The sequence below is a fragment of the Nicotiana tomentosiformis genome, chromosome 2 (assembly GCF_000390325.3).
Source record: "Nicotiana tomentosiformis chromosome 2, ASM39032v3, whole genome shotgun sequence".
Lineage (NCBI taxonomy): Eukaryota > Viridiplantae > Streptophyta > Magnoliopsida > Solanales > Solanaceae > Nicotiana > Nicotiana tomentosiformis.
This window is the reverse complement of record NC_090813.1, coordinates 192,749,587-192,777,520: the sequence shown is the minus strand read 5'-3', so window position 1 is coordinate 192,777,520 and position 27,934 is coordinate 192,749,587. Positions and strand designations below refer to the sequence as shown.

The 27,934-nt window shown below is 38.2% G+C and overlaps 1 protein-coding gene across 1 annotated transcript; it reads right to left on the bottom strand.

Moving 5' to 3' along the window:
- Positions 1 to 348: 348 nt before the first annotated feature.
- On the bottom strand, positions 349 to 27,878 carry LOC104084974 (uncharacterized). The gene is made up of 27 exons (XM_009588935.3): positions 27,625 to 27,878; positions 27,307 to 27,372; positions 26,383 to 26,469; positions 23,303 to 23,359; positions 23,101 to 23,165; positions 22,773 to 22,942; positions 22,457 to 22,518; positions 22,164 to 22,247; positions 19,565 to 19,733; positions 10,451 to 10,566; positions 9,385 to 9,513; positions 9,177 to 9,248; positions 8,920 to 9,015; positions 8,415 to 8,492; positions 7,515 to 7,643; positions 7,131 to 7,298; positions 6,008 to 6,208; positions 5,812 to 5,925; positions 5,476 to 5,726; positions 5,088 to 5,133; positions 4,759 to 5,007; positions 4,025 to 4,255; positions 3,619 to 3,710; positions 1,743 to 1,971; positions 1,239 to 1,595; positions 1,074 to 1,147; positions 349 to 958 (listed from the first exon to the last, which is right to left on the bottom strand). The coding sequence occupies exons 1-27, from the start codon at positions 27,721 to 27,723 to the stop codon at positions 856 to 858; spliced, it is 3,594 nt and encodes a 1,197-aa protein (XP_009587230.1). The 5' UTR covers positions 27,724 to 27,878; the 3' UTR covers positions 349 to 855.
- Between the last annotated feature and the right edge of the window lie 56 nt (positions 27,879 to 27,934).

Sequence of the window (27,934 nt, the reverse complement as noted above, 5' to 3'; positions counted from 1 at the left end):
CCTTAAGCCAATTAGAATAAAAATAAAACAAAAATCATACTTTATTAACATTAAAACTTAAGAACTTTCTAAAACTAATAGTCTAACACATGGAATTCAACTATTTCGACAAGACGCCTCATAGTGTATGGTACTATAATCTTTCTTCAATGTTTGAATTCAATTATATATATATGAGCTGGTCCGGGCCAATTGACCCATGGGTCAGCTACCGGTTCAGCCCTAGTTTATCAAAAAAAAATTACGTCACCAAAATTATTCAGACTAAAGAACCGAAAGAACATAAATTTGCCCTTTTTCTTTTGGTTTCATTTTTCCTCTCCTTCAATACACTTATACACCAAAAAATAAAAGAAAAGAAAACAGGGACAGTTTGCTCTCTTTTTATTACCTATTCCAATTTCCAGGAAGAGAGAAAAGCAACATGGATTTGAATGTCGCTGTCCTAACTAGAACGAGATGAGTTAGTAGTTACAAAAGCTAAATGTGCATAGAATCACAAAAATGTAGTTACTGGAACTATCCAAAATTGGCAAGGTTAAATTGTCAAAATTTGCAGCACTAACAGCTAACAAGTGATCATCATCCGCCCTATCCGTCAACAATATTTCAAATTTAGACGTAGAAACGTCCCAAAAAAATTGAACTTAGCTACTTAAGCCTTCGTAAGCTCATTGTCAGTTTCTGTCGTAGTAGAGGTTGTTGTGAGAAGATCCTTTTGCCAGTGAAGATTGCTTCAATCGATCAAGAAATAAGAACTATCTCTGCTCTTAGATCATATCACCTACCTAAGCATCAGAGCTATTGCGCTAAAGCTCAACCTTCAAGTTCCTATAAAATGGTATAAGTAAATCCTCAGTATGTTTTCTTTCTCACAATTGGTCTTTTCACATCTTTCTTAGTTGCAGCTGATACTGATGCAGACATTCCCATCATGGTTTGGTATAAATCCTTCAATCTGCAAGTAGAGTTGCAAGGAAATAGACATTATTTTGTTTCATTTCCTGTGCACTAAAATGAAACTAGAAAGATAACAATAGATCATTAGACGAGAATGGAAGTTTCCCAGATACCTTGGCATGCCAATGAAAAGCGCAATCACAGAAACTCCAACAAACAGAGGGTATACAGGAGCCGGGGCTAATTCCTGGAATCGTGGAAGACAGACGATAAAAAGAATATTGATTTCCAGTAAGTCGCCAAAGCAAAAATACATTTGACAGACAAAGTAAAAATACCTGTTTCTGGTGATTGAAATCGATTGTGTACTTGAGTGGGCCCACATGAATTTGGGTATGTTTCTCTAAATCAACCTCAATAACTTCTGATTCAAATCTGTGGGTACTTTTAGGCAGAGATGATCTCAGCTGCACAAGGTGCTTACCCTTCGGCAAGTCCTTCACCTGGAAAAAGTTTGAGAGAGGCAGTGGGAAGTTGTATTCAATCTTCAGCGGGTCAGAGGCAGACTTGATTTCCACCTGGAGATGTGAATTAAATTCTTTGATTTTATGCCCTTCAACATGGCCACTTAAAATGGTACTCTCTGGCTGTTCAAATACTATAAAATCCAATCCCTTATAATCCACAGCCCTAACCTGCAAATTATATGAAGTTCACACGTGCAAAATACGTCAAACAACTATGCCTTCCAATACAGACATTAGATAAAACTTGCTACTACAACTCGTATTTCTAACTATAACTAAACATGAAAGAAAAATGAAAATATTAAGTGTACCAACCTGAACGGTCATAGACTGAGGAGATGCACGCTCGATCATAGATCCGCCATTTGCAACTTTCTTTGCTACTTTGATCACATAAGTAGTGTCAGGTAGGAGTCCTCTCAATCGATAAAATCCTGTTGAATCTGTTACTGTCTCCTCATAAAAGCCTTTTGACTCCGCTCGAGCTTCTACTGAAACACCTTCTTTTGGTTGACCGGACAAGAGCATAACTACTCCCATGGCACTGTAAAGAAGTCAAACCATCTGAATCCCAACATAAAATGGTGACAATATTGCAAATGACACGTCAAATATCTTTTCTTGCTTGTAGCTGCTCAAGAAGAATTTTCAGGGGTCTAAAGCTCTCCATATGTGTACTTAAATCTTATACACCATGTCTTACATATATCAATTTAATGGCAAAGGATACTAAGCAATGGTAGAAATTTTATTGAAGCTGGTGATACCTCACTTAGTTTGTCATATGATATTAGAGAAGTAGCAAAGAGTACCCAAAACAAATTCCCTTCATCAAAGAACTAGCAATAACAGTACAACTATGATACATGCCAAACCTTTCCCCATTTCTCCTTTTGTTGATTTTTTCTTGTTAGTTCTTCATTTGTCCTCGGTGCATCTCAAGCACGTCCACTCCATAGGTAGAGATTTTAGAACATTTTAAAGGATGGACAAATTGAAAATTGATACGGAGAAGATATGAATGACCAAATATTTACTACTATATTACGATGTCAAACAACCATTTATTAACGCTAATGCATAATGCTAATACTTCTCAGCGTTTATTAGATTAATTAGGTGAGTTCAAGTACACAGACGATCAAATGAAACAAAATACAAACTTCTCATGTCATTGCATGTCCTGCCATATATTATTTACTAAATGTTTTTAAATTTCCTTTTTTCTCTTTTTTTTTTTAATAGCTAAGGAATCCCCGATGGCCAGTGAGGCATGGTTTGAAACTCGGTGGATAACAGGCCTGCTCCTCTACCCCTCTCAGCTTAAATACAAGCCTTCTGTCTGCTACGGGCTTCGAACCCGTGACATGCGCCTAACCCACACATCACGCCTTGAGCTCTTACCACTAGACCCAGTGTTGTGAAGAGCGTGAAGCGAGGAAAAGCAACAAGCCCCTTTTCGCTTAAAGCGTGAAGCGAGAAGCGAAGCGCTCGCTTTTTTGAAGTGAAGCGGAATTAAGAAAAATATTAAAATAAATACTGCATAGACAACACATGTTACACATGTAACTGCATACAACACATGTAACTGCCAATACTAAAACAATTGGCAGTGAGACTAAGAACAAAAGATGAAAAACTGAAGGAAAAAAAAAATTGGCAGCATTTCGCTGCAGTTTTAAGGACTGAAACGAAAATAAGAAGAAGAAGAAGAAGAAGAAGAAGAGAATGAGAAAAAGAACTGAAGGGGAAAAAAATTTGGCAGCATTTCGCTGCTATTTTAAGCACTGAAGGAGAAGAAACCTGGGCTTGAAAATTGAAACCCTAGTCGCTGCTTGCTCTGCTGCTCGCTGATGCCAGCGCTTCCGTCGCTTCTCGCTTCGCTAGCGCTTCTCGCTTTTTTGGCAAAAGCGGACGCTTCAACCTACCTGCTACGCTTCACCCTACAGAAGCGACACAGTGGCCGTCTCGCTTCGCTTCACGCTTAAAGCGCTGAAGCGAGCGCTTTTCACAACACTGACTAGACCAAAGGCCTAGAGGCACAAAAACCTTCATATTTAAAGGTTATTGATTGGACGGAAGCATCCAAGTAGATTGGAACCCGCATGTTTCAAATAATCAAGACCTCACACAACTCACTAACATTAAAAGCTACGACATTTGTGCAACAGAACATTCCCTGTATATATACCTGTATGCAACGCGGGTTGCATGAAAGACAACTTCCCTTGACTCTCCAGAACCAAGTTCAATTGCCTCTGCTGGAGGGGAGAAAGCATATTCCTAGGCAAACATTAGCAATCATTCCCTCATTAGAGAAACTAATACAATTGTAATATGGATGTTGTAAACAATCAAACAGATCATGCTCCTGATAGTTATTGGGAAAAAAATCATCATTTAAGATAACCATACGAATTCACAGTTTGCTACAGGTTATAATACCATAATGACAATAATCACAGTATCAGAATTAAGCAAGGAAATTATTACTCAAATGCAGACTCATCAAAACGATCATGTTGGAAGATATACCAGCATCTATATCCAAAGACAATAATAGAAAAGCTGTTAGTTTAGAAATAAAGAGTAAATACCTTAAGCAAAGGTCGGAGATAAAAACTCCCTGGAAACAAGTCACCAAACACGAAAATCCCACCAACACCTGTTACCGTATTGTTCCTGTAACCATCTTCTCCACTTAATGATAAGAGAACTGATGGAAAAGGCTCGTTTGCATCGTCTCTAGAATATATACGCACTAAAATTTGGCCCAGTTTCTGACAAGAAAAGGAATGAGGTCCAACTTTCTTTACATGATAACCAGGCTGTGAATAAAAAAGGAAATGTTAGGCAGCTCCACTAGAAAGAGAAAAGAAAGTCCACACAACCTTAGTAAGCAAATAAGCTCCAAGAAGGAATAGCTGACAGCTTAAGTTTGAAAATGCAATCAAGGATAACCACAGCAACAAGAAAGAAAAAATTTGCTAGCAACTCTCCTGATATCCACCTGGTTCATACTTTGTCTTTTTTATCAAGTAAAATTTTCATTAATGATAGGGCCAAAACAATCGTGCCCGTTTACAAGAAGTACACCAAAAAGATACTTTTAGTCTTATTTTGCCAATAATGCACATATATCAAAGACATCCATACCATCAGTACAAATGCACTGTATATCACTCAAAAACAAAAAAAATAACTCAAAAAGGGATGAAGAACCTATTAAACAAGCTGAAGATGCTATCGATCTACGATTCTACGCAGCCAAAGAATTATGAAGAAACAAGAATAACTCCGGCGGTTGGAGTGTAGTCAAGAGCATTCAAACCTTTGAAGCTTCAATGCTATAACTTATATCATCATATAGAGGCCCTGCAACAAACGAGCCATCTGTCCCTGTGGTAATTTCAAGTGCTAATTCGTCTCGCTTGAGTGGAGCACTTTGGCTGTCTCCTGCAGCAATTATTTTGACCACGACATCATCGAGAGGGGGAGAAACTGATCCTTCTATATACATCCCAAGACGACCAGCAAAAGGAGGAATTGAAGATTGGCAGCCATCTTGCGTCACGGCAACCTAGAGAAAGTGGGGAAAAACTTCAAAACTAAGAGTAGATACATAAAACTACTCTGATAAAAATTTGCAATTCCACATACATGCTGCTGTCTAGGATAAAATAATATCTTTTTTCCGCCATCATCCCTGCAACATGTAACAACAATTAGAAATGCATGAATAGCTAAATTATTTAGATACATAGCTAAACAAAAGCAGACTTGTAGTACAACAAAAATTATTTCCTTTCTTTTAAGGAATAAAATCAATCACAGGATTTAATCAATACATGAACCTCTATTTAGGCTAGGTCATATTCTTTGAAGTTCCTGATCAAAATAAGTATTTTCTTTTTTTTTTTTAAAAAGAAGAAAACCGAGAGACAGAGAACACGGAAAGGGAAAAAAAGACAGAGAGAGAGAGAGAGCACAAAAAGAATGAAATTGAAATGACTGAGAAGCATCAATAACGGACACATAATTCACACACCTCGCATCTCGAGGAACAAAAGTAAATTTCCCCCCCGCACTAGCCCACATGGAAAATTCATAGACTGCCGCACTCGATTGATCAACTCCATTAGGCACAAGTTTTGACGTTAGACCACCAACAACAGAACCTTCACTGTCCAAAACGCCCAGTGGTATATTATCCGGCAAGCCCTCGATGCTACTAAATGAGCTTGACTCAACATGGATATGACCCTTCAAAAGATAGCTCTCCCCTTTCAAATAGATAGGCTATAAAAAACAAGAAAATAATGAGAACATGGAGATGATACCTGAAATCATAGAATAGAATAATTCAACCCCAAAAGAATCATACAGATAGGCTAGATGTGTCAATTATCACAGAGGAACTCCCAAATGAAATACATGAATTTGGAAAGCTCAGTTCATGCGCTCCTGGAGATTCTACACACACGTGTTGAGAACCCTTCTGCAATTCAAGAACCAGAAAAAGAAAATGAGCTTCTTGTGTTAGTTAAGAGATTTAACTTTTTGAGCTAGATTAAGCCAACCTTGATGTTCAAGTTCATTCTAGAACCATCCGGTTGAGTCAGCAAACCATCCACATCATGGCTTGAGATTATGTTGACCCAGAATCCTTTTTGAACAAAATCTACCCCTTTAACATCTTCAGTGCCAACTTCTAAATTGATAAAACTCTGCTCCCAGCACCATTTATCTTCTCCTGATGATATCGGATAATTGTTTTTTACCTGAAAATAAGAACATAATCATCAAATGGAACACCACAATGCATTGCCAACTAATTGAACAAAGAATAGATAGATGCAATATAGATTGTAGTTTTCAGCTAGACTACTTCTGGCTACAAGTATTTCTTTAAAAATGAATACAGTACATGCACTACTTAATGCAGAAATAGGCAAGAACGATCTCCTATTTACTCCTGCATAAGGTCAACGATATGCCTAGGCAGAGAAAAGGATCCCCTGAAATCCCTAAACAAGAGAAAGAAATGAACTTCCTTGTATATTGAATTCTACACAAAGCATTTTTCTTGGAGAAAGGGAAAGCACGAAAGAAAAGGTCATGGAAAAACGCAAGTGAGAAGAAAATTTCATTCCGTATACAACCGCCCCAAACAAATTAATAATATGTATATATAAAACTTCTGCCAGCTTTTTGTATGCTGCTAGCTAACACAGCAATAAAAATAAAAACATATACTCATGCGAAAAAAAGATCAGAGTGGAGAATGCATCGCTGCCGTCACAAAAATAATAAAGCCAGAGAACATCTTAGAGGACTACGAAGTGAATTTCCAACCAACGGACGCTATACTGGCAAAAAAACAGAGCTTAATTTAAAATAAAAGAAAAACACAAACCTTTAATCAACAGATATAGTTTTTCTTTTTTCTTTTTTCTTTTTTCTTTTTTTTTTGCCAACGGGAAATGGGGAGGGGGGGTTTACAAGGTGGGGAATCGAACCTTCACCAAGAAGGTGAATATTGTGGTCGTCAACCAACTAGACTACTAAGATTCCCCACAAATATAGTTAGCTAATAACAAGGGGGATAAAAAGCACTGGAAAAGACATTTTGGCGATGTAAATAGAACGAAATGCAAAGTGTCCTAAAACAGGATGAAAAAAGGACGTAGAAGTGGATGTTACCTCGACCCTGTATTTGCCGGGGAGAATATTTGAGAAGAAAAACTCATTACTCTCATTTGCCAAACCAATTGTCTTCATACGTTTTCCATCCAAGCGCAGAAGAGTAAGAGAAACTGAAGAATCACATCTCTCTTTACAAACAACAAAGCCATGTATACTAACTTGTGCCTTCAGAAAGAAAAAAAGAGTGATCAACAAGAATTTAACTTCCTCTTTTTTTCGGATAAGGTGATCAACGAGCATTTTATCTGAATTTAGATGGGCTGACTTTCTACTACCATATTCCACAACTTCGATATTTAGTTTGACACATCACGAAAAACTAGCATAACTCCAAAGCAGTCCTTAGTTGGATTTGAAATTTTTCTAACATAGTCCAAATACCTGATAAAATTTGATATCCAATAACGGGCTCCTAACTGAGACATCAATATGAGAAGGAGAAAACAGAAGCTCTGGAGCGTTCTCAAGTTTTGCTGGAATGGCAGATAAGCGATATTCACCAGGAGGAACCTGTGCCAAGTTGAGATAAAACCTTAATGTGTTTCAAACAGATAATTGTGAAAAACTTTCAAGTATCATTACATCTGAGGATGATGACAGAAACTTCATCGTAGAAAATTTATGTCAATCAGTTCTGAAAGGATGAGGGAATGCTAAAAGGTCTCAAAGATCCAATACTGAAAGAACCTTGGAGCTGTGACACTTTAACACCCAAAGTCCTATTCTGCTTCAACCTTGATATCTTGTAGATTCAAGAGGGATCTTATACAAATGGGGTTTAGTTATATCTAGTGCGACTTTTCTCAAAAACAATTTTATGTGCTTGCTCTTTGTAAAGTCAAGAGCGGGATATATACCTTTCACAAGACACTGAAGAAGTACCCTCCAACCAAACAAAAGAAAATGGAGAAAAAAGTACCCCCACCAGAACCCAAGTACTAAATATCTTACTCACAATCAGGACATAATGGGCACAAAAGCTTCAGAGTTCTGAGAGTGTACATATAATTTAACATGATAGACAATTTGAAGCAGGATGTAAAACTCAAGTTCGCTTAAACATGTCTTCGTAAACAAGCACCAATAATTGATGGTTTCTCATCGTGCACCCTCCCACACACTCGTGGAAATCAGAAAAAGTATGTTAAAAACCCTACAGATTATAACAGATATGATTCCGTTATACACTTGATTATCCTATTTCACTTAAAACAGCATCCTATAACTGTGACAGCAAGTATTCAAGAAGCAGAAAAAGTTAAAATATTCACCCTGACATACCTCAAAGCAAAAATGGCCACTCTCATCAGTAAGTTTCACTTGAGGTTTAACGTTTTGTGGGCCATGAGTCAGAGCTACCTGCATACACAACCATTTGCTGGAAGACTATGGAAATATCAAAAGAAACTGCACTTATTTTTTAATTTCTAACTATGAAATCAGAAAACTAACAACTGGAGATAGGTGTATGATATATTTTTAAGAAAGGAGATAGGTGTATGATATAGATTAGTTAAAAAAATTAAGAAAACTACTTTAAGCCACTAAAATATACCAACCTAATTCATTTCACATAAAATCTGCAGAATCGCGAGCAGTATCTCTTAAAAAGTAACTCACCACTAGTAAAGAAAAAGGTCATAGCACAAAGCAATATCCAACCAGCATAACATAGTAATTTCAGATTTTAACTATATTTCATGTGCAAAACAACACTATTGAAAAACATACCACTATTCTAGGAAAGCTGCAAATTTGATAGAAGAACAGAAGAGCAACACGATACCTTCGCCTTGAATTCAGAACTAACTGTTAGCACAACACCACATACATCATATGATGCAGCTTTGATGTCAGAGATTGAAGCCATATTAGGCAATACCTAACAATATAAGGATGGAGGGGACGGAACCACCAAAAAAGGAGGCGGTAAGTAACCATTTGGAATATAATGACCATATAACAAATTTTTTGCACTAAAAGGAGATAGATCGCTCAAATCATCATTGTAAATTTCTTAAACAGCTCAGTTGATAAACTTACCAAAAAGTCAACGAGCCGGTCAAATCTGTAGCGCACCTTCTTTGCTTCTATTGTGTATCGTTTAGACGTAACCTGGATTTTTAATTTTACCACAGACAACGTCAGGAAAGACTGATGCTAAAAAAAAAACTGGTAGTATTCACAACAACTTGCCAATCCTCCAATGTTCAGAACGTTGAAGCTAGAGCATAGCTCCAAACAGAATTACCTGGTCAAGCTTGTAATATCCTTCTTTGTCAGTGATAGATCTTTTCTGTCCATCAACTAAAATTTCTGCACCCTCAATTCCATTACCATCTCCATCAACCACACGACCCCCAACAGAAAATCCAGTGACCTATGAAAAATAAGATGCAACAATATTTTGACACATTCCTTTGCTCAAGGAATTACAGGGAGAAGCTGGCGTATCAATGATTCTAAAAGAACAAAGACCCGGAACATGTGATAAAATACATAGAACTTCATACAACCAATTTGCCAAGCAAAAAGAGTACAGTTACCGAATAAAGCATCCACCCACTACCTTAGGTTTTCCATAAGAAACAATCAACGAAAAGATTGGAAAAGCTTACATTATGGCGCTAGAACAAGAAAATATGCACCATCTTGGTATGATAAACTAGTTTGGAGTGAAGAAAACATGCAAAGATAGCTGGGTCCTTTAGCAAAGGATGTCATAAATTGGGGGGGGGAGCTTGCGTGTGCTCTTTAGTACAGTGATCAATAATTTACTGAAAGTAATCTCACTTTTATTCGCTGATTATACTTTTTATAGAAAAGAGTTGCAATAACTCAAACTTATATTCTGATTAGACAAATATGTAGCTTTTTTATATGAAAGAGAAATAAAAAGATGGATGCCCATAGCAACCAACTCATAATATCTTTTTATTTAGTCCTTGAAAGATCTGTATTGAGTTGTACCTGCATTAAAATCTTCTTCAGTTCAAAAAAAATTTTTTAAATATCCTATCACCAAAAGGACGTATGAGATTATAGAGTGCACGATGAACAATTTATCCAAGTGCGAACAACAGAATTTGTGTCTCTGAAATGGCAGTTGCAATTGAAAGAATTAAATACAAGCAGTCAACATGGTTCTAATACCTTGTTATTAAGACACTTCCTCACAAACAAAAGTAGCAGCAAACTGAAGCTTTAACATGCTTTCAGCAGATACTTAGACAAAAGGACAATTTTTAAATTCCCACATAACACAATAGAGGCCCATTTAAACCTTTGTAAGAACAAAACAAATTGCAATACTATACCTGAAACTTTTCTGGCACTATTACATGGTCATGCTGAACCGATATTGATATTGAAGAAGGTGAAACATCAAAAACTGTGTTTTCACCCTTGTAGAAGGGTAAAAGCTTGTAAACCCCTGCAATTAGTTCATTAGATCAACCATTATAATTGAGAAGAGGGGATGGAGGTGGGGATAAATGGTATCTTACCCAATCAAAAAAGGTAGATACTCGTGCCAAAACACAACAAAAATGCAGAAGCACTATAATTTTCTTTCTTGCTTTCTTAGTTTTTCTTTATTAGTTTCTTCGCTTTACTTGATCAAACGACACGAAAAAGTAATAGAGAAGAAGCATTATAACTTCGTTTTCCGGCAACAAACAATAACAATGTCCTACTGAAAGACATGCAATATTCACCGGCTTTCAGTAACGATGTCCTACTGAAAGACATGCACTAATATTATGACCTCGCCAAACCCACTGCGCACACATCCACTAAAAGTCTCTTTGCCAACTACCGATGTGGAGGAATGTGAAGGACCAGAAAAGGGCAACCAATCATCACTTGCATAGACAAAATGAGTAAAGAGCTCAAGTTGAAAGAGCCACGGCTCAAAATGTCGAATGAAATGGAGAAACTGGTGGCAAAGAAGAGCCTATGCACAACCCAATATTACCTAAACCCTTGTCATTTAGTTCTTGTGAATCAAAGGGAATAGGGTCGAAGGTACCGAAAGTGTGAGCATAGAGAGCCCTTTTCGAAAACTTTGGAAAGGAGATCATCCGCATCCACATCCCCAGGGAAGGCCTTCAACTTGGTTGCTTGAATCTTACTTCAGCGCTACCTTCCGATTTAGCAATTTTGCAGCAACCCTTTTTTTTTTTTGAAGTAAAAATTTTGCGGCAACTTATAGCATCCCCAGTCACTTGCCTCTTGGATAACTTTATTTGTAACCAGATTTAGAAAGAAGAAAGGTGACATTGGTTAATGCAGCTACTAAAGGGGAATTGGTCTGAGAAAGGCATGTATATAGCGATTAGCGAGTATTAATTGGAAAGCCTAGTATAGAAGGTTAATTAATGGTATTTCTGTAAATAAAAATGGACACATACTTTTTCAGGTTTGCATTGTTCAGGAGAGATCACAATGGTCTACTGAGAGAGGAGATTAGTGAAGTTGATGCCAAAAATGTTGTGCAAGTCGTTATTAACAATAGTCTAATTTCTTTTGAGATGGATATTAACAATAGTCTAATTTTAAAGCTGGTCAAGTCCTAGAGGCACTATACCCAAGCCTATTGTGAACTCCTGCATGATTCGCAGAACCTCTATTTCAGGAAATTCGTGAGATTACTAATCTAGAGGAGAGTGAAATATTCTAGGGAAAAAATCTAAATTTACCCCTGAACTATGTAACCGTTACTAAAATGGGTCAGATTTACCCTTATTTCACGGAAAAGTATTAAGGACTGATTATCTTTAATTAGTCCGATAAGCATAGTTTTCTGCTGCGTGGATAAAACTTGGCCAAAATCCTTCGTCTTTGTCTCCCTATTACTCTCTCCCCCATCTGAAAAGAACCCAAAAAAAAAAGAGAAAAAAACTTCTGGTGAATAACAATGAGGTAAGAGTTTTCAAACTTTCATCCCCATTCAAATCCAAACTTCTTTTTTCGTAGCCTTAAATTCTTACCACTCCCTTTAACACCTCTACTATTGCTAAATTTCTCCTTTCCCATTCAAAAAAATCGACCGAATCTAAAAAATGCTTTGCTGCTGTTTGCACGAATCTGAAAAATAATCATGCTATAGTGTTACCGGAAATCGCCCCTAGAGAGAGATTTGGACAGTCAAAAGAATCGCACCTGGGCAAGTACCTCCCCTCCTAAAATTGGATTTTTTTATTGGAATAAAACTTTGGCTATGAGCGTATGAAAATGTGGATTTTGAGATGATGGGATGAAGAAAAAGGAAAACAGAACGGTGGGTTAGGTGAGTTGCAGAGTGATTAAATTAGATGACCGAATTCCACCATTTTCATAACCAAAAAATTGCAATCTCTGGTAAATTCTAGTTGGTTGAGTGCTAAATTGAAATCTACCATTATTAGCAGTTTGGATTTTATGTGAATTGGAATATATATTTGGTTATGAAAATGGTGGAACGTGGAACGCATTAGCGGTCCGCTCTTAGGTGGAGTGTCTCGCACAACTGCTACTAAAGATTTATTGGCAAATCATTGTGGTCAACTAATATCCTCAGAGTGATAATCCAAAAATAGCCATAGCTAAACCCAAGAATCTCTCTCTCAAAACAGATTTAGGCATGTACTCACTTCAATCTATAAAAGAGTTGCCTTATAAGAGGCTTAACCAAACAGGTAACCTAAAGCATTTTTTTAGATTCACATATCTTTCTGGACTATAATAAGGTACTCGCTCATTTGTGATTTAAATAGGGCACAATTTTGGAAAATTCAACTTAAAACAGAAATATCAGTTTCTAATAGCAAAACCTTTCATTACTAGAAAGTATCACTAGACTCACCTATAATTTTTGCGAATAATTCTAAAAACAATCCATTTTCTCAGTTCAGCAAGAGCGTGTATTCAAGTGGTACCAGAGTGGTTTGAATTTATTAGGGCACAGACCTCCGTATTTCCATTTGCACAAATAATTAAGATACCCTCCACTATCACTTTTTTCTTAATGAACTCGAATCAGCATTCAAAGGAAAACTTTATTGGGTTTCAGACAAATATAAATGTATTAAGTAGTAATCAATAAGTTATGGATGCACTAGAGAAAGAACCTTATCAAATCTTTTGCTGCGTTCCTATACTGTAAGACCTATAAGTGCAAGTTGAGTTTGATTTTTGGTTTATCAACATATAAATTGGTCTTCTACGATACAAATTCAGCTGTGTGTAGAACTTTTAATAGTTAGATTATTGATTTGTAAATAACTTGTATATATTTACAAAAGACGCCCTTTAGGATATGGAATCAAATAAAAATACAAATTTTCTGCAATGCTCATTTCTAATTTTATATGTATCAGCAGAACTTGGCTTTTATGATGCTTTTTGTGTAGAAAGTAGAAACTCATATTCTTTCAATAAATTGTTGATTATTTCCGTTTTGTACCACTTGATCGTCTACCTCAATGTTGGTTTTATCCTTGGTATGTGTGAGAAGGCACGGGAGAAAATATGTTATTGATATTGGAGGAACAATACAATACAAGAGGTCCTTATTTATAGCTATACTATACAAGGACATATACTCAGCTACCAATGTGGGACAATACTACACTATATACATGTTGTAAACTAACACTCCCTCTCAAGCCGGTGCATACAAATCATATGTACCGAGCTTGTTACATATATAACCAATACGAGGACCAGTGAGAGACTTGGTGAAAATATCTGCAAGTTGATCATTCGACCTCACAAACTTTGTAGCAATCTCTCCTGAAAGTATCTTTTCTCTGACGAAGTGACAATCAATCTCAATGTGTTTAGTTCTCTCATGGAACACCGGATTTGATGCAATATGAAGGGCAGCTTGATTATCGCACACAAGTTCCATCCGACTGATTTCACCAAATTTCAACTCCTTGAGCAATTGTTTGGTCCAGACTAGCTCACATGTTGCCATAGCCATTGCTCGATATTCTGCTTCTGCACTAGACCGAGCAACTACATTCTGTTTCTTGCTCTTCCAAGACACCAAATTTTCTCCTACTAAAACACAATATCCAGACGTAGAACGTCTATCAGAAGGTGATCCTGCCCAATCAGCATCTGAGTATCCAATGATCTGCTCATGACCTCGATCCTCAAAGAATAACCCTTTGCCTGGCATCCCAATGACTATCACAGGGAGAATTCATAAACTGACTTACAACACTCACAGGATAAGAAATGTCGGGTCTAGTCACTGTGAGATAATTTAATTTTCCAACCAGCCGCCTATAGCTTGCAGGATCGCTAAGCGGCTCCCCCTGTCCTGGCATAAGTTTAGAATTCGGATCCATCGGAGTGTCAACAGGTCTGCAACCTATCATCCCCGTCTCCTCAAGAATGTCTAAAGCATATTTTCTTTGAGAAATAACAATACCTGAGCTAGACTGGGCAACCTCAATACCTAGAAAGTACTTCAATCTGCCTAGATCCTTAGTTTGGAAGTGCTGGAAGAGATGCTGCTACAGATTGGTAATACCATCCTGGTCATTGCCAGTAATAACAATATCATCAACATAGACTACCAGATAAATACAGAGACTTGAAGCAGAGTGCCGATAAAACACAGAGTGATCAGCTTCACTACGAGTCATGCCAAACTCCTGGATAACCGTGCTGAACTTACCAAACCAGGCTCGAGGAGACTGCTTTAGACCATAAAGTGACCGACGCAAGCGACATACAAGGCCACGAGACTCCCCCTGAGCAACAAAACCAGGTGGTTGCTCCATATAAACCTCATCCTCAAGATCACCGTGAAGAAAGGCATTTTTAATGTCCAGCTGATAGAGGGGCCAATGACGAACCGCAGCCATGGATAGAAAAAGGCGGACTGAAGCCACTTTAGCCACGGGAGAGAAGGTATCACTGTAATCGAGCCCAAATATCTGAGTATATCCTTTGGCAACAAGACGGGCCTTAAGTCGATCAATCTGTCCATCGGGACCAACTTTGACTGCATAAACCCAACGACAACCAACAGTAGATTTACCTGAGGGAAGAGGAACAAGCTCCCAAGTACCACTTGTATGTAAAGCAGACATCTCGTCACTCATAGCCTGTCGCCATCCTGGATGAGACAACGCTTCACCTGTAGACTTAGGGATGGAAACCGAGGACAAAGAAGATATAAAAACATAATGGGGAGATGACAGACGATGATAGCTCAAACCGGCATAATGAGGATTAGGGTTAAGTGTGGTCCGTATACCTTTCCGAAGTGCAATCGGTGTACTAGGAGCAGGGTCCGCAGCAGGAGCAGGGTCAGGACGAGAACCAGCTGGGCCTGATGGAGGACGCAAACGACGATGATAAGTCAAGAGTGGTGTTCCTGTGGCTGGGGAACTAGGGGAACAACACTAGACTCCTCAACGGTTGGTATGGATGAAACATCTGTGGTCGAAGGTGGAGGAGGAGCTATAGTAAACTCCTCAAAGGTCGGTATAGGTAAGACCTCAGATATATCATGGTGGTCAGCAGAAATAAAGAAAGGTTAGACTCAAAAAATGTGACGTCAGCTGACATAAGGTACCTACGAAGATCTGGAGAATAACAACGATATCCCTTCTGAACACGAGAATAACCAAGGAAGACACACTTGAGAGCACGAGGAGCTAACTTATCTTTCCCAGGGGCTAAGTTATGAACAAAACACGTGCTCCCAAAAACACGAGGTGGAAGAGAGTATAAGGGTGACTGGGGAAACAATACTGAATGCGGAATCTGATTCTTGATGGGAGATGAAGGCATCCGATTAATCAAATAACAAGCTGTGAGAACTGCATCGCCCCAAAAACGCAACGGAACACGAGATTCAATTAGAAGTGTGCGAGCAGTCTCAATAAGGTGCCTATTCTTTCTCTCAGCAACCCCATTTTGTTGAGGGGTATAAGGACAAGATGTCTGATGAATAATTCCTTGAGAAGTCATAAACTGCTGAAATTGAGAAGATAAATATTCTAAGGCATTATCACTGCGAAAAATGCGAATAGAAACACCAAATTGGTTTTTGATTTCAGCACAGAAACTCTGGAATATAGAAAATAACTCAGAACGATCTTTCATTAAGAAAAGCCAAGTACATCTTGAATAATCATCAATGAAACTAACAAAATAACGAAATCCCAAGGATGAACTGACTCTACTAGGACCCCATATATCAGAATGAACTAAGGAGAAGACAGACTCTGCATGACTCTCAACACTACGCGAAAAGGAGGCTCGGGTATGTTTCCCAAGTTGACACGACTCACAATCTAATGTAGACAAACTAGATAAACTAGGCACCATCTTCTGAAGTTTGGATAAACTCGGATGTCCTAAACGTCTGTGGATTAGATCTGGAGGATCTGTAACTAGACATGTTGTGGAAGGACTGAGTGAGTTAAGGTAGTAAAGGCCTTCTGATTCACGTCCTGTACCAATTGTCTGTCCCGTACTGCGGTCCTGCATAATAAAAGAATCGTCAATAAAATATATACCACAATGGAGGGCACGAGTCAAACGACTAACAGATGCAAGACTAAAAGGACAGCCAGGGACATAAAGAACGGAATCTAGGGTGATAGAAGACAAGGGATTAGCTTGTCCAACTCCTTTTGCCTTAGTTTGACATCCATTGGCTAAAGTAACAGTGGGAAGAGACTGTGAATATACAATATTTGACAAAAGTGATATATTACCAGAGATGTGATCAGAAGCGCCTGAGTCCATGACCCATGGGCCAAGAGTGCTAGACTGGGAAACACAAGCAAAAGAACTACCAGTAACAGAAGTATCAGTCTGAGCAACTGAGGCTACTTGTGGAGATGTCTGCTTACTTGCTCGATATTGAAGGAGCTCATTATATTCTTCTTTAGATAAAGAAAATCCCTGGTTACCTAGAGTCTCGGTCTGAGCAATGTAAGCATTTTTGGGTGGACGACCATGTAAGGAATAGCACATTTCACGAGTGTGTCCAAGTTTGTGACAATAAGAACACTTGGGTCTAGATCTTCCAAAACGACCTCCTCCTCGTCTATGCTCCATAGTTTGAGATGCCCGAACATCCATTGTCTGGGATGCAAGAACAGAGGAATCAAGTATTTGTGATGAGATCACTGGTGGATTTGGTGCTGCAGCAAGGCGAAGTAATCGAGAGAATAATTCATCAACTGTCGGGACAGACGGACTAACCAAAATCCGGTCGCGTACTGAATCAAGATCATTAGGAAGTCCAACGAAGGTAAGAACGAGAAACATCTTCTGTCGCTGCTCTTGTTGTTTTTCCACACTAGCAGAAACTGGCATCAACTTCTCAAATTCCTCCATGACTGCCTATACTTGACCCAAGTAAGTAGACATATACAATTCCTGCTTCTTTAAGTTTGTCATCCGCGATATCACATCATAGAAGCGAGATATGTCATTAGTGTATAAGGTGTGTGCCTTTGCCCAAAACAAATAACATGTCTGGAATGGACGAAACAAGGGCATCAACTTGGAATCAATAGATCGCCACAAGATGCTACATAACTGAGCATCGATTTTTGCCCAAAGTGCTATTGCTTTTTCATCTCCATCGCTAGACTGCTTGATTAGATGATCTTGAACACATTAACCTCTACACCATAACTCGACAGATGAAGCCCAAGCTAAGTAGTTTGAACCTCTCATTAAAGGTTCTGAGGTAATAATAGCACTAGAGCTTCCAGAACTCATGTTTCTAGACCCAAAAGCATCAATCCCAAAGACATTGTTGCAAATTATTACCAAATAAGAGAGAGAATCAACTGTAATCCACTGAAAGAGAGTACGGAAACACATAAACAAAATACTGAAATACTGTAGCTGCCGGAATCTACTGTAGCTATCGGAATAGTATTGTAGTTGCCGGAAAAAAGTCAAAGTTGTCGAAATAAAATGAAAACAGTAGGGGTAGGATCGGAATTACCAGGCGACCCAACTGTTCTAAAGGAAGATTTTCAAAAAATGGCCGGAAGTGGTCGTACGCGCCGGCGCGTGAGCTTCTGGTGGCGCGTGGAGGCGCGTGAGGAGGCTGCTGCCAGAGCTTTTCACTGGGGTTTGGTCGCCGGACAGTGACGACTCTTATGGTAGTGTTGGATTTTGCACAACACTGACAGAAATGAAGCAGATAGAAAACAACCTTAAAAAAGTACTGATTTCTCTTTCCCGGAATCGCTGGAATTTATGCACAACGATAAGTCTCTCACAATTGCTCTGATACCATGTGAGAAGGTACGGGAGAAAATATGTTATTGATATTTGATGAACAATACAATACAAGAGGTCCTGTTCCTTATTTATAGCTATACTATACAAGGACATACTACTCCTCTACCAATGTGGGACAATACTACACTATATACATGCTGTAAACTAACAGTATGATTGAGATATCTGACAAAGTTAACTGATACCTTTTAAAGTTATGAGTTACGGATGCAATAAAAAGACCGGGAAATAAATGACATGCTCACACTTCTAGCCACCTTCCCTGACGACACTAGTGATGAGCAACAACCAGATAGCATGGTATGGGGAAGATCCAAAGATGGGAATTACACAGTGAAAGACAGCTACAACCTCATGTGCTCTCAGAATGGTATGCTGGAAAATTGGCCTTGAAAACATGTCTGGAGGACTAGGCTACCACCTAAAGTCTCATGCTTTACTTGGATAGCACTTAATGAAGCAGCTCTCACACAGGATAATCTATGCAGAAGGAATATAGTCTTACCCAACAGATGCTACATGTGCCAACAGAATTTAGAATCAATCAACCATCTATTTTTGCATTGCCCAGTTGCAGCAGCCATCTGGAACTTTTTCCTCTCTATGTTTGGTCTGCAATGGGTCGTCCCTCTATCTATTAAGGAAGCATAAAAAAATGGATTTTTTGGAGAGTTGACAAAGCCATCAAGAAGATCTGGAGCAGCTATTTTTGGGGTTGTTTGGAATGAAAGGAATCACAGGTGTTGATGGGATCTCAACTCCAACCCATTCTCTGAAATCTATATGCTCAGTTAATTTGTTCAGTTGGAACTTTCTCTCCCCTGTAAATAAAGTTGACAACTTTTGGATTTTGTTAGCTCCCTGATCTTAGTTTAGTCACTCATGTAATGGAGCTAACTAACTTTTGTACTCTTTTGCTATTAGCATCACCCTGATGCTCTTTAATGATATCATTTTACATCAAAAAAAACATCTTGATCTCTTCTTTTATCTTCATGTCTTATTTTTATTTGATTTTTAAGAACACAAACCTATGCACTTAAGACCTTCCGAAAATTCAAATAATGCTAGGAAATAACTTACACTTAGCAACTATATAATTACACACAGCTAAGTCAAAGAATTACATCAGCAGAAATGAAGAGTTTTACCACAAGGAAGAAATTTTAATGAGAAGATTCCATTAGCATCTGTCACACTGTGGCAAAGTGCTTCTTTCAGTCCTAGATCACCAGATGAATATTTAGAGCCCTTGGGGCAATCAACATTTGTGACATCATCCGAGTATAAATAGATATGAACTCCCAATATGGGATTTCCCTGCAATACAACTTTAACATTACAAAATATAAAAGAATCCCAACATACTATTAATTGGAATTAGAGAAGCTACTTTGGAGATTCACCTAATCATATTCTAATCCTTTTCGTGGACATGAGGTAGTAATTTCATAATTTTTTGGTATCACAAAATGGGACTAGGGAAACAAATAGGACATCAATTGATGGCTAATTCATGTTGATAAGACTAGTGCTATGTTTGTTGACTTTGCTTCATAGTTTGTGCACTTCTGTTTGAATAAAGAATGAATAAGAGGAAGTAGTAACACTATTAGATAACAGAAGGCAACATCAAAATAATAAAAGTAACATCCAAAAGAAAGGTAAGTCCTTAATCCATTTGCCTGTACATTTATATAGGTATATCTCATTGATGTAGCACCAGGCAACCAACAAAAGAAAAACTGAGTGATCCCTCCCTTTTTTTCCCTTGACGTGTAAGAACCGTGTATCCATCTTAATCAATCAACTGACTAGTCATCTTGAGAAAGTGAAGCTTATCTTAGATTAATAGAACTTAGCCCGCAAGATTACCAGGTTTTAATTTCTTGGTCTCCATAAGCTCAGTCAAACTAGGAAAATTGAGGCTACTCCAACTTTCAAGAATTACTTTTACTATGTATTAGCAAGAAGGTAATGGGAGGTATAAATCCAAGAAGCTTTAAAGTCATTTTAAATCCTACAAAGCTACATTTACTAAAGAACAAGTTGGAAATATCCATCTCTCCCAAAATACATGTCTTTTAATATATTTTCCCACTGCACTAAATAATACGTGCGAGGAAGATATTTCCTTCTGCCGCTAAATTAAACCGATGCAAGGAAGCAAATTTTCTTTTTCGATAAGGACGCTTGTCACGGGCTTAACTCAAGTAAGCAACGTGCGGACAGCTTAATAGCCTGTATGCTACTCACAGCTTCAGTCCTAACCAAGAAATAAGCACAAAGTCGTGCTAAAGCTAAGGCAATCACACAAACTCAAAGGCTGGAAAGATAATGAAGTAAAAGGCACACAAAGATTGGGAGGCCATGGCCAATTTTCGGATTTACTTGATATACAAAGGGAATTGCAAAGTATATGAGATCTGCCTTCTAGCAAGGCCTATACATGTGTATATACTAAAAATATCCACCAGATTTGGTGGCAGTGGACCCGTCCAACTGTTGAGCACAACTTTCTGCTGGCATTAGGTGATCTCCATGATTGGCAGACTGTGGGACTATGGTCCTACCCAGTTGTGCAGCACTTGTTCCTGTTGTCAGAGAGTGGCCTTCATGATTGTCCTGGCAGGCCGTGGGACAGTGGCCTCCATGTGCAAAGATTCTTTGGTCTTTGGCAGCCAGGTTTGACTCGGCTTGTGGCCCCTTAGGCGGGAAAATCAGTAGAGAACTTGGCGGGGCCACAAGCCGAGTCAAACCTGGCTGCTAAAGACCAGAGAATCTTTGCACATGGAGGCCACTGTCCCACAGCCTGCCAAGACAATCATGAAGGCCACTCTCTGACAGCAGGAACAAGTGTTGCACAGCTGGGTAGGACTACAATCCCCTAGCCTGCCAACATAATCATGGAGGTCACCATGCTAGCAGAAAGTTGGGCTCAACAGCTGGACGGGTCCACTGCCACCAAGTCTGCCAGCGGACATTCTTAGTATATATACACTTGTATAGGCCTTGCTAGAAGGCAGATCTCATATACTTTGCAATTCCCTTTGCATATCAAGTAAATCCGAAAATTAGCCTTGGCCTCCCAATCTTTGTGTGCCTTTTAGTTCATTATCTTTCAAGCCTTTGATTTGTGTGATTGCCTTAGCTTAAGCACGACTTTGTGCTTATTTCTTGGTTAGGACTGAAGCTATGAGTAGCATACAGGCTATCAAGCTGTCCGCACGTTGCTTACTTGAGTTAAGCCCGTGACACGGTGCAAGAAAGCAATTTTTCATTTCCTTTACTTCTCCTTTACCTCATCATTCAAAAACCAATATCCAAGTAACCTATTTGAAATATAATGCGACCATTTTATGTTAATTTTGCATTCTGATACGGAGGTAGCCATACAATATCGTCTCATAAAGAAGTGCGGATTTCACTCGCACATCTCACTAGAGGAAGAAATGACCCTTGGCTCTTGAGATCTCCACCTCCTTCCCGCATTTTCCGCACCTTAACTATGCGATGGAAGACATATGTAGGTGCAAATTCATTCGATGGTAACAAGTCCAATACCTCTAGTCACTTTTAGGCTTTTAGCAATGTCTTGTCTTGAATTGTATGTAAAGATGGTTCGTAGTAAAATCACTACGAAATACAGATTACACAAAATTAAAAGGTACTGTAACAAGTCGCAGCAGCAAACCATAATATAAAACTTAAACCAGAGACAGAGATCGACTCATTACTAGAGAAACTCACCTGAGCAACCACAGATCCACGAATATCATAACCAGGGACAAAAAAGAAGTCTTCCACTATCCTATTTTCGAAACCCAACTCAATCTGCAATGAGAACAAACATGGTAGAAAAAAGTAATTATTCAATTATTGTTCCTTATTTTTTTTATAGGTAAAAGAAAGAGACAAAATGACTGTTCCTTATTCCTAACTGATGTACAGAAATTTAGGAAGAAGATATGGTAAACAAAGTCTACGTGATTATACGGAAAGAAGAAATACTAATCCAAAGAACATGGGGGACTCAAAAGCACCTCGGCAGATCCTCTAACTTGAACATTCAAGTCGTGACGAGATGCATGTAATCTGTACTTCCCTGTAATGAAGATCAAGTGGTACAAAGTGAAAGAAAAGAAATAGGTACAAAGTGAGCTTTATAGCAGAATTATTGCATGTTAAGCACACATGAAAACTACCTATTCATAATCAAAAAAAAAAAACATCAGAATCATGTGGTTGCTCCATCTAACACATAGATTTGTATTTTTCTTTATTATAGATTTGTATTCCCATCCAAATATATGCACTATAAAATACAACCAAATAATTTTTTGGGTAACATTTACCTACCGGGAATAATGTTCGTGAAGGAGTATATTCCTCTGGGTGTTGATAACGCAGAAGACACAACATCACCTGCGGGAGATAAAAGCTCAACCTTCACGTTTGATGGGCCTCCATCTTTCAGAGAGCAACTTTCCCCACCGACATTTCCTACAATTCGTCCAGATACAGTAAACCTGCAGAAGCAGTGACTCAAGGAAATGATTCAAATGATAAAGCTAAGTAGGAAACAATATAAACATTGTAAAAGAGAAATGTTTCCTCTCCATTGTTCTTCGTTCATGGAACAAATGATTCAAAGACTTATTTCAATATTAAAAGAATAAGGACAAACCCCGTGAACCGAAAATTTATATCTTCATTGCCGTTGCAACCAGTATGATCAATTGCAATTGGTACCTACAGAAAGATCCTTCCTCAGTCAGATACACCAGCTCGGAAGAAGGAAAAAAGGGACTAATATTGAGCTGCTAGCAAATCAACAAAAAGTGCATATTAGCACATATTATCATCAGCATAAGATTGAAGACACTCACTTGTTCAGGATCCCACGACCATCCCTCCGGTCCATTGACTTTGATCAAGAAAGAACCCTGCAAAATGATTAAAATACAATGTGAGAAATTCTTTTATTTCCTCAGAAAACAAGAGAAGTCTGAGTACTGATGGCAAAGATCAGAAGCAGATAAAAATCAACACGACAGGCTGTGAATGGAAAACAAAATAGGTCTAAATTGGCTCATATATACTGAACCTTAAGCCCTCCCTAACTCCAGACTATGACATGCAAAAAGACTTTTGGACTTGCATGAATTAAAGGGGACAGGGAAAGAGGTGTCAATGGAAAAATTAAAGGGACAACTATGAAGAATCTTAACAGCACAAGAAGTGTATTTGATGCAGAATCAAGAGTGAGAAAATTTACTGTAACGTGGACATTAACTAGCTGAATTATCTTAGGAAGGTTTTTATATGGTTCCAGACAGTGCCAAGTCTCAAGATCAACTTTATAAAGTATGAGATCATTCAGGTGAGTGAAGTGAACAATATTGAAAATCTACCACAGGTGCTCAATTGCATGGTTGGAACTTTTCCAACTACTTATCTTGGTGTATTATCAGGCGCTTCCAATAACTCAATAAGAACCAAGCAGTGTAGAGCCGGTGATTAAGAGAGTTGAGAAGAGGCTAGCAAGATGACCAAAAAGGGTAGATGTCGAAAGGGAGGATAAGAACACATGTTGAGCATCCTTACATAATTTATGTTGTTGCTTCACGTAACGGCCCGTGTCACAAGTAAACTGGAAAGGCTGCAAAGGAACTTCTATGGGATTCAGCATCCACTTAGTCAACTGAGGACATTACAACTCCAGAGGAAGGAGGGTCTTGCGTTGAAAGATCTTCAAGTTTCCAACAAGCCCCATTAGACAAAGGGTTATAGAGATCCAAGATTGAAGAACATACTCTATGGAGAGGAGGTGATATCAGAAAATTATGTATTACTGAAGGAGGATGGATGACAAAAAAGTATCAAACTTCCCGTTGGATGTGCACTTTGGAGGAGTATTGTGAAAGAATGGGAAAACTATATTGGCAATATAACCTTCGGGGGATGGAAGTCGAATCAGCTTTTGGAGTAACAAGTGGTGTGGAAACTCACATTCCCAAACAGTTACAGTATCTCAAACCATAAGGAAATGACAACAATAGATTCGCAGTTTATAAGAGGGGGGTGTTCATTTTTTGATCAAGTAATAAGATTTTTATAAAAATAATGGGCAAGAGAAGGCACCTACATACAAGAAATAAACCAAAAAACTAGAAACCTTAGAAAAGGATATGTTTTTCTACAAATGACGCCCAATCTTCTATACCTATAGGAACGTCGTGGGTGCAGCAAAAAGAAACAAGGGATAAGAGGCTACTCCTCAAGTGTACAAAATTCTTCTCTATTCCCTCAAAAACTCTCTTATTCATTAGGACATAATGGCCGGAAGGAACCTTCAAGATTGAGAAGTAATTGTATTCCAAGGCCGGGTTGAAATTCTTTACAAGCAGAGTACATCTTATATTAGACAAGACTCATGGAGGTGGAGGGTGGGAAGAGATGTATTGTTTTCAGTAAAGCTATATAATCATAAAGCTCTCGGTGAGGAAGGAGTCGAGTTTTCCACGCATATAGGTTTAGATTCCTAGAAGGCTAGGACACCAAGAAGGTGTGGTTTTTCTCTTAGTTGGCAGCTAGGGGGTTGAAAATTAGAGAAAAAGGCGGATAACATATATAAGCTGGTGCTTCATGTGCAAACGTTTAGTTGAAAGATGTGGGTCACCTCCTATATTGTTGGTGGCAATTCACTGTGGTGCAAGATTTTGAGATGACTCGGGGTGCAATGGGCGCTGGCAATAGTGAAAGAGGCAATAGTGAAAGAGGCAATCTCCCTCTGGAAATTCAGAAAAAGGAAGAGAAGTTGAAGATCCTGGGATGTTACCCCACTAGCATTCATGTGGGTCCTGTGGAAGTAAGGAAATAGGAGAGTTTTCGATGGTATAAGACCGACAATGGAATAGCCTCACTCGTAGCTTTATTTTGGTGCGCCCTACATATAATTGGGTGTCGTTTGTAGATAATCATATTATCTTGTAGATTCTTTACTTTTTGGGATACTGCTTGTATACAGAAAATTTTCCCATTATTAATAAAATTATTTACCCTACCAAAAAAACAGAAGGAAGGCTATAACAGCATAGTAATTTCTTCACACAACGACAAATATTCATACAAAGATATATTTCCAATGGAAGGATCAGATTAACAACACGGAATACGAAGGGAAAGAGGGGATAATGGACGCAGTAGTTCAATTCCAGAAGCAACTTTGGAACTTTTTTAGAGCATCAGCTCCAACGAAAATTACTCAAAGGAGAGACCGTATGTGAGTTACACATTTGAAACACATCTGTTGACAAAATAATTAAGTCAAACGGAAGTGTATCTTCTCTAACAACTTAAGTTTTAAATGACGCAGTCACACAATTCAGCATGGTACCATAGCAAGCGAAACCTTGGTTCAAATTTCACCACCACCCATTTATCAAAAACATTTACACATGCATGGCCTATGAAAAAGAGTCAAGTCCGCAAGTGAAGGGGGAAGTTGAAGACATAATTAAGCTAAATGAAAGTGTAGCCTCTCTAACGGGAGCTTTAAGTTAAAAAGCCATGTGTACTCCATCTTTAAAGTTAATGCAAGGCGCATCCAATCCATCTTCCACTAAAAAAGCCATGTGTACCCCATCTTTAAAGTTTATACGATCTATACAACACTTACATTGCCCATCCAGCAAAAAATACTTTAATATCGTGGGTTAAAAAACTTATTCCTCGTGAGATCTCAGTGCCTTGTGTACATTAAATATTTTTAGCCCGGCGTGTTTGGCTATTGGCTATTTAGCTGTCTTGCAGCGGAAACAAACCTTCTAATTTCAAGGCGGTTAAAGTACACCATAATCCTCAAAGCACCAAATGACATATAAGCTTGTTGACTTATCAAGAAAGACGGAAAAAACATAAGCTTGTCGAAGAAAACGTGCAACTCAGTACCATCTAGAAGACGTACCTTATCATACACTGGAATGAAGTAATAGCCATTAGGTGCACAATGTGTTCTTTCCTTCACCAAGCCATCCAATGTGCGAAGCTCAACCTGCATTAGAAAAACATGTCAATGGAAACTCTTAGTGTGTTATCCTTACGGATTTAATTAAAAGCACTGTAATGCATAAATTCGCGATGGCTGACTGAGAAATATTAGGCATAGTGGCATACTACAGCACCTGTCAACAGGAACAGGGCATATAAATAACTCTTCAACACCATTAATTTGAGAAGATGAATTGGAAAACGCCGACCCCAATCAGCATGCATAAAATGCCACCCTTTTTAAGCTACGGCTGCAAGGCATAGGCCCTGGAGCACGGGGCTAATATCCTATGGAATTTTTTATTTTCATATATAAGGAAAAAGTAGCATATAATAAAGCCAAACAATGGTGAAATAAAAACAACACTTGATCTTTTAAGGAAAGGACAGTGGGTTAACGGTCGAGAGTTCATGATTTATGCTTACCAAAAAAAAGAGGACAAACTTATGGTTTACGATGATAAAAATTGACCTCTTTCTCCCTTCACCAATAATTTTTTAGTATATGAATAATAAATAAATCATCATTAGGAGATATTATATAAATTTCCAACTTTATTTAACTTTTATATGTTTTAACGTTAAACAGAAAACATATGATAAATGCTCAAGCTCCTAGGTTTAGTTTCAGCGATAGCATAATAGAACTCCAACTTTCCCCGAAAGCACCCTACCTCAAGGAATAGCAACTTGAAAGGAGATAGCACTCCTTTTAATATGAAAAACAACACAGAGCTAGTCCAAAGTTAATGTGCATTTGACTGATACTAACCATAAGGTGAAAGAATTAAATAAAGGAGAACAATTATGGATTATCATATTTTCAATAGTTGCCCCTTACAATGATATTAGAATAATCTAATTTCGGATCGCTTGACTTCCTTGACTTGATCAGTTCCGAACTCGCCTGCAGAAAAAGAAAAAGAATAAAAAAAACAGATCAGTGACACACTCTTCACCTACTAAAATCAATTGACATTAAAAAAGGAATCAAAAAAATTACTCAGAATCTCTAAACCTAAGATTTTTCAATCTCCGATTTGAAATCAACATTAAACCCTTCCCAAAAAGTAGCTCAACAGGCCTCAAAGACTGAATATTTTGTGACAAATTCAAAACTTTAGCAGATGAATAATGAAGTAGTAAGAGAAAAAATCACCTCAACAAATCCGCCACATCCTTGAATTGAATCAGCAGTGGCAGTGGATGCAACATAGAGAAAAATCAATATGACATATTGATAGTAGGTGGATGCCATTGCCGGCACAAACAGATCTCGCTCTGCTCAGTTCAGCTGTTCTCTCTGCTGTGATGCGCAAGGGTTTTGGTCTTTGTACATAAGACCTTAGAGGTAGGGCCAGAAGGGAGAAACTAGATATAAAGAGCAATATCTTTTTTTTGGGTTACGGTGAGAGAGTCATCAAATAAATTTGTTCATCAAAGTTAGAGCAGATACAGTATTGTAGCAA